At 38.3% G+C, this 15,897-nt stretch overlaps 1 protein-coding gene across 7 annotated transcripts in view; it reads left to right on the forward strand.

Annotated features, from left to right (window-relative positions):
* The first annotated feature begins 429 nt into the window (after positions 1–429).
* The window catches only part of MYRFL (myelin regulatory factor like), a 116,098-nt gene continuing 100,630 nt past the window's right edge, over positions 430–15,897 (forward strand). For 3 of the 7 annotated variants that reach the window (XM_077954717.1, XM_077954718.1, XM_077954721.1), the window contains exon 1: positions 435–791. In XM_077954717.1, the coding sequence (XP_077810843.1) occupies positions 746–791 (46 nt within the window). In that variant the 5' untranslated portion in view covers positions 435–745. Of the gene's footprint in view, positions 792–13,312; positions 13,470–15,897 lie in introns of those variants that run through there. The other 4 variants (XM_077954719.1, XR_013401232.1, XM_077954720.1 and 1 more) reach the window with 4 other exon arrangements.

Consider the following 15,897-nt stretch of genomic DNA (forward strand, 5'->3'; position numbering starts at 1 on the left):
TTATATTTAGGAGTGAATCCAGCTACTAGTGACTCAGCTATAAGAATTATTAAATTGGTAATGCAATTTTTGTTGCTTGTTAGAGAGACTTCTCATACTTTATGGTTTATACTTTGGAAGCAAATAAGCTCTAGAGGAAATGGAGCAGGTATGTATTAAGGAATTTAAGTTTTTGCTGTAAGTTTGGAAATACTTAAGAAACTCTAACTTTCTTAGCACAAGACTTTTAAAATTACCTATAGGTATCGAAAGTAATTATATTGATTTATCCCTTTTTTCTAGGTTAAAAAAATAAGTGTCTTTTATTGGTGGTAGCTAAATGGATCTAGTTGATGAAGGTGGAGATATAAATATATTGGTGTAAAAGGACAAATAAGAGATAAGACTATGTATTTATTGCCCATTTATGTAATTACATGTGTCACTAAGGACAAAGGTCCTTAAAGACGAAAAGCAGAGTAGAAACAGTTGCCTATATTAAGAGAGATGAATTTGCTACCTCTTCCCTCTTCATGAATTTTTTAAAAAAATGCATGGTTGCATATCCTTCCAGTTTTATAATCACATTTGAAAACTCAACCGTCTTTCTGGGCACAATTTGATGGCCGAAGATATGCTTCGCTCCAATAAAAAGAAAATGATTTTTCAAGAGCATTCGTAGGCTTCGAATCAAAAGGACAGTACTTACTTCCTGAGGTCTGATAACCATTGTTTTACGAGGAACTAGTACTAGGACCACAGCACCATGGATGTGGTAGGCGAAAATGAGGCCCTGCAGCAGTTCTTTGAAGGTAAGAGGCCAATTTCCAGCATGAATTTGCTGCTTCTGAGAAATGCTCACTATCCCTGTTTCACCTTTTCCGTATTCCCTTAAACTTTGTTTTGAAAGAAATGCTATCATACTTAGATAACTCTCCTAATTATCGAAAGTGGGGGTTTATGTGCTGCATTGGAAGCAAAAAATCGATGGTATGGGTAGAGATTTTAAGCAAAACAGGATTTCCATTTTATAGTTTGGTTGTTAGAATCAAGGAGTCAGCATATTTATATTATTATTACTTGTCCCTGTCCTGTGCTAGATTTTATTTTTTCCCATACCCTATGTTTAAAAAAAAACGACATAGCCATGCTCAGATTCTATGTGAAGGGAAACGTGACTATCCTTTGTACATAGTAAGGTATTTTGCATGAGGGAGAATGAGAAGAAGTGAGGGAAGACCTGTTCATTTACAGAATCTAGGGATCAGTCAGCAGCGCAAGTGCTTTTGGTATTTCTTGTGCTTTGTAAAGTGCCTGACAAATAATATATATTTAAAAGTTGAATGGAATGGACTGAATAGTAAACAGTGCTGAACACTAAAGAGTGACGAGGCATACCAAAGAAATAGTGAGATTCTGTGTCACTATTGGGAGGAATCAACACCATGGGGTAGTTTCTGTGACTTGGATTTTTCCAGAAATGGCAAGAAGGAATATAACACCAAGAGAATTATCACGTTATCTCAGTCCTACCATCCATCCCATTGAGTGTTCTGTCTCTGACAGTGGCCAAGTTGGTATTGTCTACCTGAGTCATGGTTGGCACATGGTAGGCACACTAATGTTGCCAGATTGTTATTGCCTGATTTTACATCATATGTACTTTTCATTTGAGCAGTAAGTAGCAAGCTTCAATCTACCATTGCATCTATTTTAGAGAAACCAGCAATTTATTGTATACATGCAAAAATCTACTCCATTTCCTTCTAGAGCTAGGGAAGACCTGAATATCAAATCTGGTCTACCTTCTGTTTTTTGAAAGAGGTTTTATTTCTATAGGATCCCTATACTGTCCTTGTTTGTACTATTTTTGGAGGTTTCTATGGATATAGTTTCTACAAGTCCCCTCTGCAGCTTGTTGCAATTATCTGATCATTATTATAAAATTATTTTTCTTAGTCCAAACCAAACTCTGTGGCTCCAAGTGAAGCCTTTTTGATGGGGAAAGTCCATTCTCTATCAAAAGAGAATAAAATGGTCAGTGTTTTTCTTACATTATGTTTGAATAGTTGGAAAAGGTGGTAGACGTCACAAATTAAAATGAAGGCACTAGCTTAAGTGATTCCCATCCCCCTGAAAATCACACAGCTAATTGTCAGTTTTTTCTTATCTCTACTATTCAGCAAATACTGAGCACCTACTCTGAGTCAAGTTCAACAACCACTTCCTTTAAATAGTAGCTTGTAGGGCTTTGGATACCTTCTCTTACATTTTAATAATTTCCTTTCTCTTGACCCTTTTCAAATCTTTAAAATGAAGACAGCTGAACTGAAGCTGATATTCTTGATCTGCAGTCTAGTGCTCTCCCTCTGAGCTATACCCTCTCCTTGAATCTGATATTCTCATGAGAAGAGCCAGTTGTTTCATGTCATGCTACTAATGATATGTTACTGTTTCTAATCAAATAAAATTCAAGGTTTGAAAATCAAGAAAAAAATTTGACAATTTGTTACCCACCTGAAAGCTATTTTCTCCATTTCCTCAGGCTCTTCATTCTAAGAAACTAAGCCCTAAATAATGTACTTTTTCCCTTATAGACATGTTTGTATTAGAACTTATCTCGGATTAAATGGCCTTGACTGTCAAAGCTCATGATGATCTTAGTTTTTATTTTAAACTTCCAAACGTGACTAAATCTTCATGGTGTCTCAGGAAAGTGACAAGGGTGGTTGTTCTGGGTAGCTGAGAATTCCGGTTCTAATTCAAATCCCCGTCTGCCACTGATGCAATAGGTAGGCTTGTGAGCTAAAGCAGAAGAGGCGCCATCAGGCACTCTAGAGATTGCAACATCCTCTGGAAACTCGGACATTGAGTTTCATTGTAATTCTCTTTTACATGTAATTACATGTAATTCACTGTGTTTGTGAGATGTTTGGCTTTTTCAGCAAAACAGTACCACTTCAAGAAAAAGGTTGTCAGAAGACAGGTGCATTGTTTTATTTATAATAACTAAAAATTGGTTACAACCTAAATTTCTAATAGTGGTGGATTTATTAATTATGGTTCTAACATATAATGGAATATTTTGTAGCTATTAAAAATGATGATGTTTATGATCTTAAGGAAAAAAGTGAATTACAATGTGGAATATGTAAACCCAATTAGATATATATAGATAACTTTCTATAACAAAGTTTATTAAAACTGGGTTGCAAACAGTTAATATATTTCCATTCATGCACACACAAATACATAGAAAAAACCGGATGAATATACTTTAAGCATTAACAGTAACTACCTCAGAGTGATAGGATTATGAAGATTTTTATTTTCTTTATACTTTATTATCTAAGTGCTTTATAATTTGAATATATAATGTTATAATCAGGGAAGAGTTTATCTTAAAGAAGAATAGGTTTAATTCAGTAAAACGCTTCTGTTTAAGATCCATGTGTCAAGAAAAATTGTAAAAGATTTTGACATGGATTAAAAGGATTACTGGGTGTCTTCCATAGAAAACTATGCCTAAATCACATCATTCTGGGCTATGGGATTCTATGGTATTTGTGCCTTTCGGTGTAGTAGAGCTATTTTAAAACTCTGTAAATTGCAGGAAACTGATATCGATGCAAATGATTTTTATGTATGGATATGCAAATGAAATATGTTCTTAGGGGGATTAATAGTTTCAGTAAAAGCCATTTTTGCGTTTATTTATAAATTCATTCTATACAGTGTATGTGTGTATCTGATGTTTGAATTCTCCTTTGAAACAGTTGTAACATCTTCTTGGTCCCTTCATTAATTAAGTAGTTAAATACAATCTCTAACATGCATTCATATTATATTTCTATGAGAGTCGTGGTTATATCTTTAGAAATCTATATGCTTTAACATTTGCAAAGTTTCAAGTTAACTTGAAACTTTAACGTTTGCCAAGTTTTAAGCTAACTTGAAAACATTGTCAATTTCACTTCAAATTTGAACCAGATTAATAACATCTGTTGAGCATTTACCACGTGCCAACCATTGTGCTATTTACTTTACATCATATCATTTTATTCTTACAACAATCTTCTGGATAAAAAGGAATTAAAAAATAAAGTACAGTAAATCCCATTCCTCACTTTACTTCACTTATCTTTGATAGCTCTAATCTCAGACTCCTAATTTGTACTATCTTAATATCAGAGGACTCATTATTTGTTTCCAAGCTCTTAAAAATAGTTTATTAAAAGTGATTTGAAAACAGTATTGTTGATTATATTTAATCTCTAAAGAACACATTTTTGAGAAGCTATTTATCCTCTTCATCCTGAAGTAGGTGCTCAAATGCTTTGCTAGCTTAGCATTGAAAGCAAAGAGGAGATTCTGGCCCAGATTGAGCAGAGTGGGAAAAAGTATGCTGTGGGAAAAACTACATACTAAGAGTTGATGACAAGTAAAAGCTCATGAAGGAAACTGGCAGAAACTCCAGCTCACTTGTTGAGGTTTGTGGGAGTAGCTGCTAGAACCTGTGGAAGGACAGTAACCACCAGGCAGTTCTTGAGATCTACGAGGAAGAATAGTCTGTTCAGGAAGCTGCCATCAAAAAAGCTTTGAACATTTTCTGTCCATCTCTCTGCTTAAGATTTAAATTCTCCAGGTAGCTATTATCAAAAGAGGGCAGTGGGGATGCAGGGAAGGCAGAAACATCTGCTGTCCATAGGCTGTATAGGAATACCATGGAAGTGCCCCATGTTCAGGAAAATGGGGGAAATGCTGAAGGCTTTGGAGCAGACAAGCAGTGACTGAAGTGCTCAACCCAGATGGGATTAATCTAGAAGGGCTTCAGGGAGGTTAAGCAGAATTGCCGTGTAGAGGAGAGCCGTTGCTTGGAAAAAGTGCCTATATGATACTGGCATTTAGTAGGCACTGATATTTATGGAGTGAATGAATGAAAGAACAGTGCAAAACACTAGTCCATTCAACAAGCAGATACTGAATTCTGACTAGAGCTGGGGCACCTAGCAAGTTCAACTGTATGAAGAGGGAAAACTTGCCCAGTAGCAGAATGGTCCAGTGAATAGAACAAACAGAGGGAGTTGAGACAAAGTGTTGCCAGTTGATAGAATGCCTCAGATTCCATTATTAGCAGAGATAAAATGATCAATGTCTTAAGTGGTTTCTGTATATTATTTCTCCAAAATGTGAAAACAACTTTGATTGGCTGGTTTCTGAATTTCTGACAGAAGAATCAGAAGCTCTGAAAGCCGAATGCAGTGTAGAGGACAGAGGCTGCCCAGTGCTGGCACTGGGCAAGTCTGTCTTATGGGTAAAGAGTATCTCCGGCCTTAGGCCAGTCTCTCAATTCTCTGTCTTTGGGGCCACCACTTTCCCACTCTCTTAGACAACAAGTTTCCTATGTCCTATTCCTTCTGTCCTAATAAAACCTAAGCTTGCACAGAGGAGCAAATGGCAAATGATCTAACACCACCTTACACCTCTGTAGAGTCTTGTATTCAAAGTGCTTTCATAAAACATTGAAGCTCTCTTGATCAAAAGGAGCAGAAAGATTACTTCCTCCAGGGGCAGGTCTGGTTAATCTCTAACGGTGGAATTTTAGGTATTATGTTGTACCCAGCATCTCTGAAATTATCCCACATAGTTATATATACATACCTATATAGATAATATCTCTATATAGATATATATATAGATAAAATATATAGAGATATATCTATACGGATATATATGGATATCTATATATGTGAGATAATTTCAGAGATGCGGGAGTTCATTCTTTACCTGTGCAGGCAGCCTCTGATTCTGTGTGGAAACGGCATGGGCTTCCCAGGAGACTGGGAACAAGAATATGCCAAGGACAGGAAGAACCAGCCAGGTCATGCAAGGAATTTAGGATTATCTGAACATTTCTATGAAATTATCTGAACATTCCTAAGAAATACCTTTCTTCTTTCATGTGGGGATCTCCAAAATGAAGGTGATTTAATTAGAATTTGAAGTGTGCTGTAAGGAGATTAGAGCTGACCTTTTATCACCTGCCCATGCTACCTTTGAGACCTCAGATTTATCACCATCTTTGGGGAGTCCTGGAACAAAATCACCCAAACAAACCCTTCTGAGTGGAGGATCCCCCACCTTTTTTGGTGTTACTGATATTGTCATCTTTCAACTTTGAAGTTAGAACCTGGTTTCTGGAAGACTCCACAATGTCTTGGAAGCTAAACATTCAATACATGGACAATTGTGGATAATATAGGTAACCCAAAAGAAGAAGATAATTATTAGTAGTAATTTTACTATTTAGTGCTAACTATGTTCAGTTTTGTGTCTATCTTGTGTGCTTTTTAAAACAAAAATGGGATTATATAATTTGTGCTTTTTAGTAAACATGCAGTAAGCATCTCTTAATGTTAGTTATTCATCATCAACAGAGGTCAGTAAATTATGGACCACAGGCCAAATCTGGCCTGCCGCCTGTTTTTGCAAATAAGGTTTTACTGGAACATGCTCTTTTACATATTGCCTGTGGCCTGCTTTGATGCTGTGATGGACAAGGTGAATGGTTGCAACAGAGATCAAAACACTATCTGGCTCTTTACAGAAAAAGTTGACCAACCCCTGATCTACAACCTAATTAATAATCATAATAACTGTTTTCAAGCACTTACTATGTGCTGAGTGCAGAATCATCCTTAGGAATATAGGTTCTGAGTTAGTTGTCCTGGCTGTGAATCCTAGCTCTACCATTGACTACTTCTGGGACTAGGGATAGGTTCATAAGGCTCTGCAGGCCTTAGTTTCCTTGCTTGTAAAATGGGGATAACCCTATCATCTCAAAACGTGGTTGTGAAGCACTATGCCTGGCACAGAGAGACAATAATTTTTAGTTACTATTATTCTCATTGTTTCTTAATTATTATTTTCTCCATTTAGCGTCAAGGCAGCCCTAGGGGATTTCTATCCTTGTATGAGAAACATGAGGCTGACAGAGGTTAGGTAACTTGCTTGAGGGTTATCCAGATAGTAAGTGGCTGCAAGGTCATTTATTCCTTACCTTGTTTATTCAGTCATTGTCAAAGTCAAAATAAAAATGTAGAGATGAATCTCTAAATTTAATGTTTTATTTGGGAAGAAATAATCGCAATTTGGAGCATACAGGCAGACTAGGTGGTCTTTGGTATGCCTGAAGAACAAAGAGGAGACTGGAGGTTTTATAGAAAGGAGAAATGTTATGTATTGTTCTTTGAGAGAATTAATTTGCACTATGAAAGTTTAGGGAGCTGGCAAGTTTTGGTTGGTAAGTGACAGCGGTGGATAAAACTAGTTTTAAGAGTTGTAGCAGGTTGTTTCAGCAACGATTATATATAAAACTGGTCTAAGGTTATATAGCAAGCAGTTTCAGCATCCAGGCTTGTAGAGAATTACATTTTTTGAGCAGTGTTATATGCCCTGAGTGCTTTTTCCCCCTGGCCTCATGACTTTGTTTTAGTTGGCTGTGACAAGAATGACCTAATTTGTATGATCAACTTTCACACAATCAAAAAATACTTGACTGTCTCTCATGAGCCTGCTGCTCTCCTAAGAACCAGGGACTCTGTGATGAATAAGCAGAGTCCTTGCCTTATAGTGGCTTCTTCTCTAGACAAAGGGAGAAGACAATAGGAGATAAATAAAACAATGATTTCAAAATGTCATTAATTATGAAGAAAATAAAACCAGATGGTGGTGCAGAGAGTCTGATGAAGACAGAGTTACTTGAGCTAAGACAATCAGGAATGGTTTCTGAGGGGTGACATTCAAGCTGAGACCTGAAGAACGACCAGAAGCAAGTCATGCATCTGTCTGGGAGAAGAATGTTTTAGGTAAAAAGAGCAACTGTGCAGTCACTGAGCTTGAGGTGGTTGGGAGAGGGGTAGGAAAGGAACAGTGAGGTGGAAGCACTTGAAGTATGAGTGACAATGGGGAGGGTGGTAGAAAATGACATGAGAGTTTGGTTTTTATTCTCAGTGTGGAGAGTTTTAAGCAGGAGAACAGGCAGGGGCAGATGGATGGGATGTGGCAGTGAGGAAGACAGAGGAATCTGTTTAGGATGATGCCTAGGTGTTGGTGCCAACAATTCGTGGATGGTAGTACAATGTACTTAGATGTGGAAGACTGAAGAACAGGCATATGTGTGTGTGTGTGTGTGTGTGTGTGTGTGTAATTAAGAATTCATTTGAGACATTTTACATTTGAGATCTCTTTTAGACAACCAAGTGGAAGCGATGAGGCAGTTGGATTATTGAATTTGAAACCCAAGGAAAGATTAGAGCTGCTGATGTCAATTAGAGAGTAATCAGCTTATAAGTAGTATTTAAAGCCCCTGAGACTAAGTGAGATCACCAAGAAGAGTACAGATAGAGAAAAGGGTCCCAGATCACATTTTGGGATCCAAGTGAGAGTAGCAAAGGAATGTTTGTGAGGTAGGAGGGAAACCAGGAGAGTGTGGTTGTTAAACTAGGAAATAAAGTGTTTCAAGAAGAATATGGTCAAACATTTCAAATGTTTCTGAAATGCAAGACAATTGCCTATAGAATCTGGGAAAAAGAGGGTTGTGTGTGACCTTGAAAAGAGGTTTCCATGCAGTGGAGAAGGATGTCCAGTTGGTGGGTTGAAGAGAGCAGCCTGTGATAAATAAGAAAACCACTATCATTTAATGAAGGAAAACCACTGCCATTGAATGAATGCTTTACTTTATGTTAGACATTGTACTAAGATTTTAGCTATATTAATTCTTAATTTGCACAACACAATGAATGATAATGTTGTCAGTATTTTAGAGATGAGGAAACAGATTCAGAGAAGTTCTGTACCTTGTCCAAGGTAACACAGCTATTATGTATGTGAAGTGCTTAGATTTGGACAGAAGTCTGTCTGCTCTGAAGGCTTGTGTCCCTATCCACTGTGCACATTGTCTTCTAAACAGGTCACAGGGAACATCTATAGAGATAGTTGTAGAACTCATGTCTCCTGTTAAGATAACCAGGGCTGGCTGGCTTGCTTTCTCTCTCTCTCTCTTTCTTTCTTTCTTTCTTTCTTTCTTTCTTTCTTTCTTTCTTTCTTTCTTTCTTTCTTTCTTTCTTTCTTTCTTTTCTTTCTCTTTCTTTCTTTCTTTCTCTTTCTTTCTTTCCTTCTTTCTTTCTATAATTTGCATGTAAAATTATTCTGGACTGCTAGCAGTTGGCACTTCACTGCCATCTGCCATTATTCCTTTGAAAATCCCAGCTCTAGCACAAATAAGATGAGGTGTTAGTGGTAAAAAAGTAATGGCTTATGTTCATTGAGCAGGCAGCTCCAGAAACTCACAATGTAAGTCCACTAATAAGAGTACAAAGATATCAGAACACCATCACTGTTCTTTAGTACTGCTCTGTGCATAACAAAAATATACAGAGGGAAGTTAGGCAGAAGGCTATGCCCAGAAGGGCAGTATAAATATTAACTCTTGATCTTGTAATTTTAGGTAACCTGACTCAGGCAAAAAGTCCAGCAAGATGGGACCCCAATGGTTGATACCCTGGTGTTAACAATGTAAGAAACAAATGTCATATATGGCAATAAGAAATAATGTGTTCTGAAGAGAGCATCATGTGACTTGATGCTGAGAATTAGTGTCATTCTCATAGGGTTAAAGCTACCAATAGCTCAACTATTAAGAGCTGAGAAATATGCTTCCTAGGAATCTCTGTGGTATGCAGGCGAATGGCGTATGCCTTGTTTCAGGCAGACTTGGCTTTGAATCCTGGTTTATTTGCATCTTAGTTGTGTGACCTTTTAAAGTTTCAATGTTCTCCATCTGTCAAATGGGGATAATCACACCTACCCTCTTATGGTTGTGAATATGAATGATAAAATGTTAAAATGATAGAATAAATGGTAGTGGTTTTATTATAATATTTGCAAATATGAAGGAACCAAATTGCTTGCTTTATTTATTGTGAAACAAGAATGAGTACAGCTACATACGTAGATCCAGACATTTCTTTTTCAAAGAAACACTCCTGTCTCCAGGGAATTATTACAAGTTTTACATGTTCACATTAATTCCAGTGAATTTATAATCATAAAATCCATTTATAGCCCTTAGTTGCCAAGCAACAAAGGACAAAGTACTGAGTATTTCCTTTTATTGCAAAAGGTTCAGCTTTTTCATGTTGGTCTTGAAATCAACATTTTTCAGAAAACACATAACAGTGAAACTTAATGTATTTCCAAGGTTTAGTTGGCATTCTTTGGGGATAGACTCAAAGCTGAAAGAAATACATTGTTATTATTGTCCTGTTCTTAGATCGTCTAAACCATTTGTTCTAATTTTATAGTAAACTGTAAGAAGTTCTAAAGTTGAGAGACTGCAAATTCATTTTAAGGAGATAACTTTTTTCAGTTTACCTATGTTCTGTGATGCTTTCACTTTAAAAGAACCGGTTCTTTTATCTGTCAACTGTCTTTCAGGAAAGTCTGGGGCGGTACGAAATTCATACAGAAAAATGTTATCTGCTGACCTTGTTAATCACTGATCTCAAGTAGGTCATTTAGCCATGCCTTGGCAAGGTTTGGGGAAGCTGGCTCAGAACTGAACTAAATTCTCTACTTCCTTAAAAGGGATAGAAGTTTTTAACTACTTCTGCTGTTTTTGTTCATGAAAAATCAGAATTAAAGTTTTGAAAGTCCATATAAATCCAGAAGGATATATTACTATTTAACATCCTGTAAAGAACTCCAGTACAACTCATGTATTTAACCGCTCATAAAAGCATGCATGGGAAACAGTTTTTAAATTTGCATAGCTATTTTTTTTAATTCATCTGTATTAAAACAGTGCAAAAGCAGATTAGACTTCTTTGGAATTTTACTGCCTTTGTTCCTATATGTGTTCTGTATATGTAGTGGATTCCATAGATGGAAAGAGTAGAGACAATGATCCCCTTTTTTTCTTCCATTGTTGGATTAGGGAAGCTTGTTGCTTTGAAACAAATCTATCGATAAGTCTCATGAAAGTTCCTGAAATGGAAAAGGTTCCCTTGTCCCCCTCACAGGGCATGTGACAGGGGCAGTGGCTCACTTTTTCAGTGCACCGCTACTCAAACCTCTAGGGGAGCATACAGACTGGCAGGCTGTGGGGCTCCAACACCACGGCAGTGTCTAGAGGTGAATGCTGACAGCTCCTAAAGCCCCAGTGGATGTGTGTTACCGTGTGCTCTTTTAGTTTTGCCATCTGTAGGCTTGTGTTAACCAGCTCAACTAGACCCTCTGCCTTGTCACAAGGACCGAGGGCTTTCTGTATCCCAGGTTCTTGCCTTGGTGTACCGAAAGAATCCGATCATTACATGGGCTTGGAGAATGAGTGCAAGGTTTTATTGAGTGGAAGTAGCTCTCAGCAGATGGGGGAACCAGAAGGGAGACGGTTTTCCCACTCAGTGGCCCGGACTGCCCTGGCCAAATTCCATGTGCCCCTGCCGGTCAGTGGCTAGCCGGCATGCCAGTGTGGGTCCATTCCTCTTGACATCCAGCCGCCTGTGTGTTCCTCCACCAATGTGCTCCTCTTGCCCTCCAGCTGCTTCTGTGTCTGGGTCTCGGGTTTTTATAGGCACAGGATGGGGGACGTGGCAGGCCAGGCTGGTCTTGGGAAACGCAACAGAAATGCCTGTCCTCACCTAGGTCCATGGAGGTGGAGCCCTAACTAGGGAACACGCCCTGCTCTACCCAGCACTCCTGCATCAGTCCTATGTGCAGGAAGAGGCAGAAATGACACAGATGATTATAATTCCACAAGATAACGCTAGTCAAAGCTCTTCTGCTAAGAGTAAATATTCCTTGGAACAATTTTTCTGTGTGAATATAAGAGTAAGATCTAGCTGTTAGCATGAGCAGGCTAATTCCAGTCAATCAGAAGAAGGACACTTTAAAATCTATTATCCATCCATCTCAAGTGTTGTTCCTTCAGAAGCATTTGAAGAACTGCCATTAGCTCCTTTTATCTGCATAAGGATAAGACAAACAAAAATTTGCTTCCTTCCCCTGAGAGAGGCAGGTTTCTGTGTGAGAATCTGAAGTAACCTTTACTGGTGGTAAGGAGGTGAGGTCTGTGAAACAGTGCTCAGGACCTGTCCTCCCCTTTGCTGGCTTTTTGTGAAACAAAAATCTATAGATAGCCACCAATATTAACACGGGTTTATTTTGCCAGTTCATTCTTAACCCAACTTCAAAGTTTCTTTCTCACTCTGCCATTTGTGTTATGCTTGCTTATAGAGTTTGAGATTTTACAAACTCTTGGATTTCCATCAACTTGTTTGTCCTTCACACATTAAAAAAAAAAAATTGAGCCTTAACAAATTGACAGATGTGTCTAAAATCAGACTGATAAATTTCAGGCAAGACCCTGTCTTTTCATTCCAAGTTCAGCGCTCTTTTTATCTGCACACTACTCCGCCTACCTAGAGGGAAAGAGCAGGGAAAGACATGTATTGGCCCATTAGCTTCCGTATTCTAGAGCGAGATGCCAATAAATATAATCAGTATTTGGGAAAATCGCCTCCCTTCTATCCTCCCCTCACTTACCGCTAGCCATTGTATAATTGCTCACAAACTGGCCGCTGGCTACCCAACCCCACTACCTCTTCAGGACAGAGTCAAAGTTTCTATTTTTTCGGACTTTTCCTAACCTTCTGCTAGGATGTAACTGATGTGTCATGAGTTCAACAATCGGTTCATTGTTCTGAGCCCTGTCTCCGGGGGAGTGGAGGCAGAGAGCAGGGGAGGAATTAGAAAGGGATGCACATTTACTGTGTGCCATGCACCAGTAGTAGATTCATATATGTTATCACGTTTCATCTGCAAGCAACTCTCTAAGGGTGGTAAAACCCATCTCCTTTATCCAGATGAGGAAGTAGGCCCAGAGAAGTTAAGTAAAAGTAGAATTTAACCCAGGTCTGCCTGACTTGCAGTTTTCCAAGTCTCATGCTCGTCTTACCTCTGGGTCACATGGGGCTCCCTCTTTCTGGAGCACACTTCCCTGCCTTGTTTACTTGGTTAACTTGGTTCACTCCAGGTTCTGACTTTGGCATCATTCCCCCAGGGGCTCCCAGTGTGTTTCCACAGTACTTTGCACTTCACCTTTCAAAGTATGTAATGAATGCCTTTTTTCTGTGTCTGTCTCCTATGGACACCTGGAAGGAGGGAACTATGCCTCCTTCATTCCTGTTTCCTCAGCACCTAGGGACTGGTACATAGCAGTCACTCAAATGTATGTGTTGAGTCAATAAATAAAAAACTCAAATCCTTTTTCCAGGATTCCAAGTCTTCTGGATTTCCTTCTTTATCCTGCAACTTGGCTGAAGACTAGGCCCTCAGACAGTGCTCTATTGGACTGTCCTTTCCCTTTCTGCCTGACTTGGGAGGACAGAAAGGCATTGCTGGGGCAGGACAGGCACCCCTGAAAGCCATAGGTGAGCAGTTTTCTTGTCACATCTTGCTGAACTTGTGCCATGCAGTGTCAGCCCAGGGGACGTTGATTTAATATTTAACACTGTACATTCCAGGTGAGCCAACTCACCTGCAGAGCCTGTGGGTGGTGTCTCCTCTTTAGCTGTCCTTCCTTTTGAAAGGCTTTGTCCCTTGCTCCCCTGCCTCCTCCTCTTCTCCCCTCTGTTTTCCTTCTTCATCTGCCTCCTCCTTTTTTGGCCTTGGGCAAAATTAGACTTTCTAATAGGCCAAACCAGAACAATAATTCTTCCAAACCTTGGTTATAAACTCAATGAGATTACTCATTTCTATGAGACAGGTTCCTGTCATTTAAAAGAAATTGTCAGCTTCTCTTTCCCAAATTTATCTTCTATGGCTAAAGTTAATATTGCTTAACATGTAGTCAATTGTGTTTTATTTCTTTTTGGTAGTTTTATTTATTCTTCTGTATATTAACATTAATGTGTATTGTTGAAGAAAAAATGGATGTAACATAAAAGTTTAATCCTCACATTGTAGGACTGGGAAAAGGCTTAGCTGTATGGTTTCTCAAACTGCTGAAAAAATTGATTCCCAGACTTCCAGAAAGGCCAGAGGATCATGCTTAATTTATATTTCAAATCACTAATTTAAAAGGAGAAGTGTGAACAGGATAATGTACTAGTAAAGACCCTGAAATACTTTTACCATGATAGAGGTTACATGATGCAATGAGCTAGTCACTTTCCCTTCTTAGTTTGAATCCCATTACAATTTTCAGATTATTCACGAGAAGCTGTGCAAAGCCACAAGGGCAGCTCTCTAAAGACATTGAGCCAACCAGCAATCATTTATTCTTTACCCTGAGTGATTCCTAAGTTTGTGAAAAAGCAGTGAAGGATGGATTCATGTGGCATTTCAGTAACTGTAATGTTAAAGGAACGTAGATCCATAGCATGTTAAAGTTACATATGGCTGAGTTACATATACTAAAGTTACATATACTGTGCCTACATCAGCAGGCACACCCACCTTCTTTCCTGCAAACAGAAGCCAAATCTTTTCAGATAGAGGAGGAGAGTCCTTGAACCTAGAAAGAGCAGGTTCTGACCCAGCTCTGTCAGATGGATTGTAACTGATTTAAACTAGTTATCATCATCTCAGTTTCCCCCTCTCTTTCCCTTTGGTCTTCATAATTCAGCACTGCAACTCTTCTTTGCAACCCCTTCTAATATTTCTAAATAAAGGTTAAATGCCAATATTTACTGAAGTACTTAGCAATATTAATAATAATTTAGCATGTCTTAAATTTTTATTAGATATGTCATTGTTTTTATTAACTTTTAGTGTTTTTATTCAACTCTACATTCTTCTACTATTTTTTGCAGTTCTACAGAAAGCAAGGTTGTTCAGGAACACGTACATTATGTTATGGTAGAAAACACCTGAGCCCCTGCAGTGACACTTGTGTTATTGCAACTTGAGCAATAGTTAAGCTCACTAAGACAGCTTCTCTGAAAAATAGGGATAATCATAGTACCTATCTCATAGAACAAAACTGTTTTGAGGATTAAATGAGAAAGTAAATGTAAAATTCTTAGCATAGTATTGGTACATAATAAGTGTTCACTAAACTTACCAAGTATTATCAATCTTCTCCATTGATTGTCTCTCAAATAGCTTAGCTTGTGATTCTTTTGCTCCTTGCTGGATCTCCTCTGGATCCTCTACTATTTGTTAGCATTCCTTTTAAAACCTGGGTCCCACATCCTCAAGATCCGACCTGTGCATAGAGAAGCAGGAATTGCACTATCCTAGTTCTGTACTCAATATTTTATTATAATTCTACATTAGTTTCCTTGTCTTTTCAAAACCTATGACAAAACTAAAAGACTCGTGTCTTTGTCATCTATTCATTCATAAACCAAATTTGCCCATATTATATTTACATAACTAGAAAAACCAATGCAAACCTGTATGCTTAAGCTACTAAATCTCATCCTGCCAAAGTCAGTCATGAATGCAATCAGTCAAGATTAGAGTCTGACGTTTTCTACTATATTGTTCCTTGCCCACTTCCTTCAGGCTGTCTGAATGTGTGTCCAGTTTGTCTTCTCTATATTTTTCTGAATTACAAGTAACATTGTTGAGAAGGATGAGAGCAAATAATTTTATGCTGAATTTTAGGATTTTCTTCAGTTTAACTCTCTGGGGGGACAGTTATTCTCCCAGGTACAAATTCACCTGATTCTAGCATAATTTCCTCTACATTTCTCCATCTTAGCTACAAATGCAACCATTTTTGACTTCTCCTCTCTACTCCCGAGTTGTATCAAAAGCTCCTTCTAAATGTCTGCTTGGGTCTGACATCCCACTGCAGTGTTCCTGCCTGTTGACTTCCCTGTGCTCCCCTCTCCTGCCTTAGTGCTGCTC

Source organism: Macaca mulatta, chromosome 11 (genome assembly GCF_049350105.2).
Source record: "Macaca mulatta isolate MMU2019108-1 chromosome 11, T2T-MMU8v2.0, whole genome shotgun sequence".
Lineage (NCBI taxonomy): Eukaryota > Metazoa > Chordata > Mammalia > Primates > Cercopithecidae > Macaca > Macaca mulatta.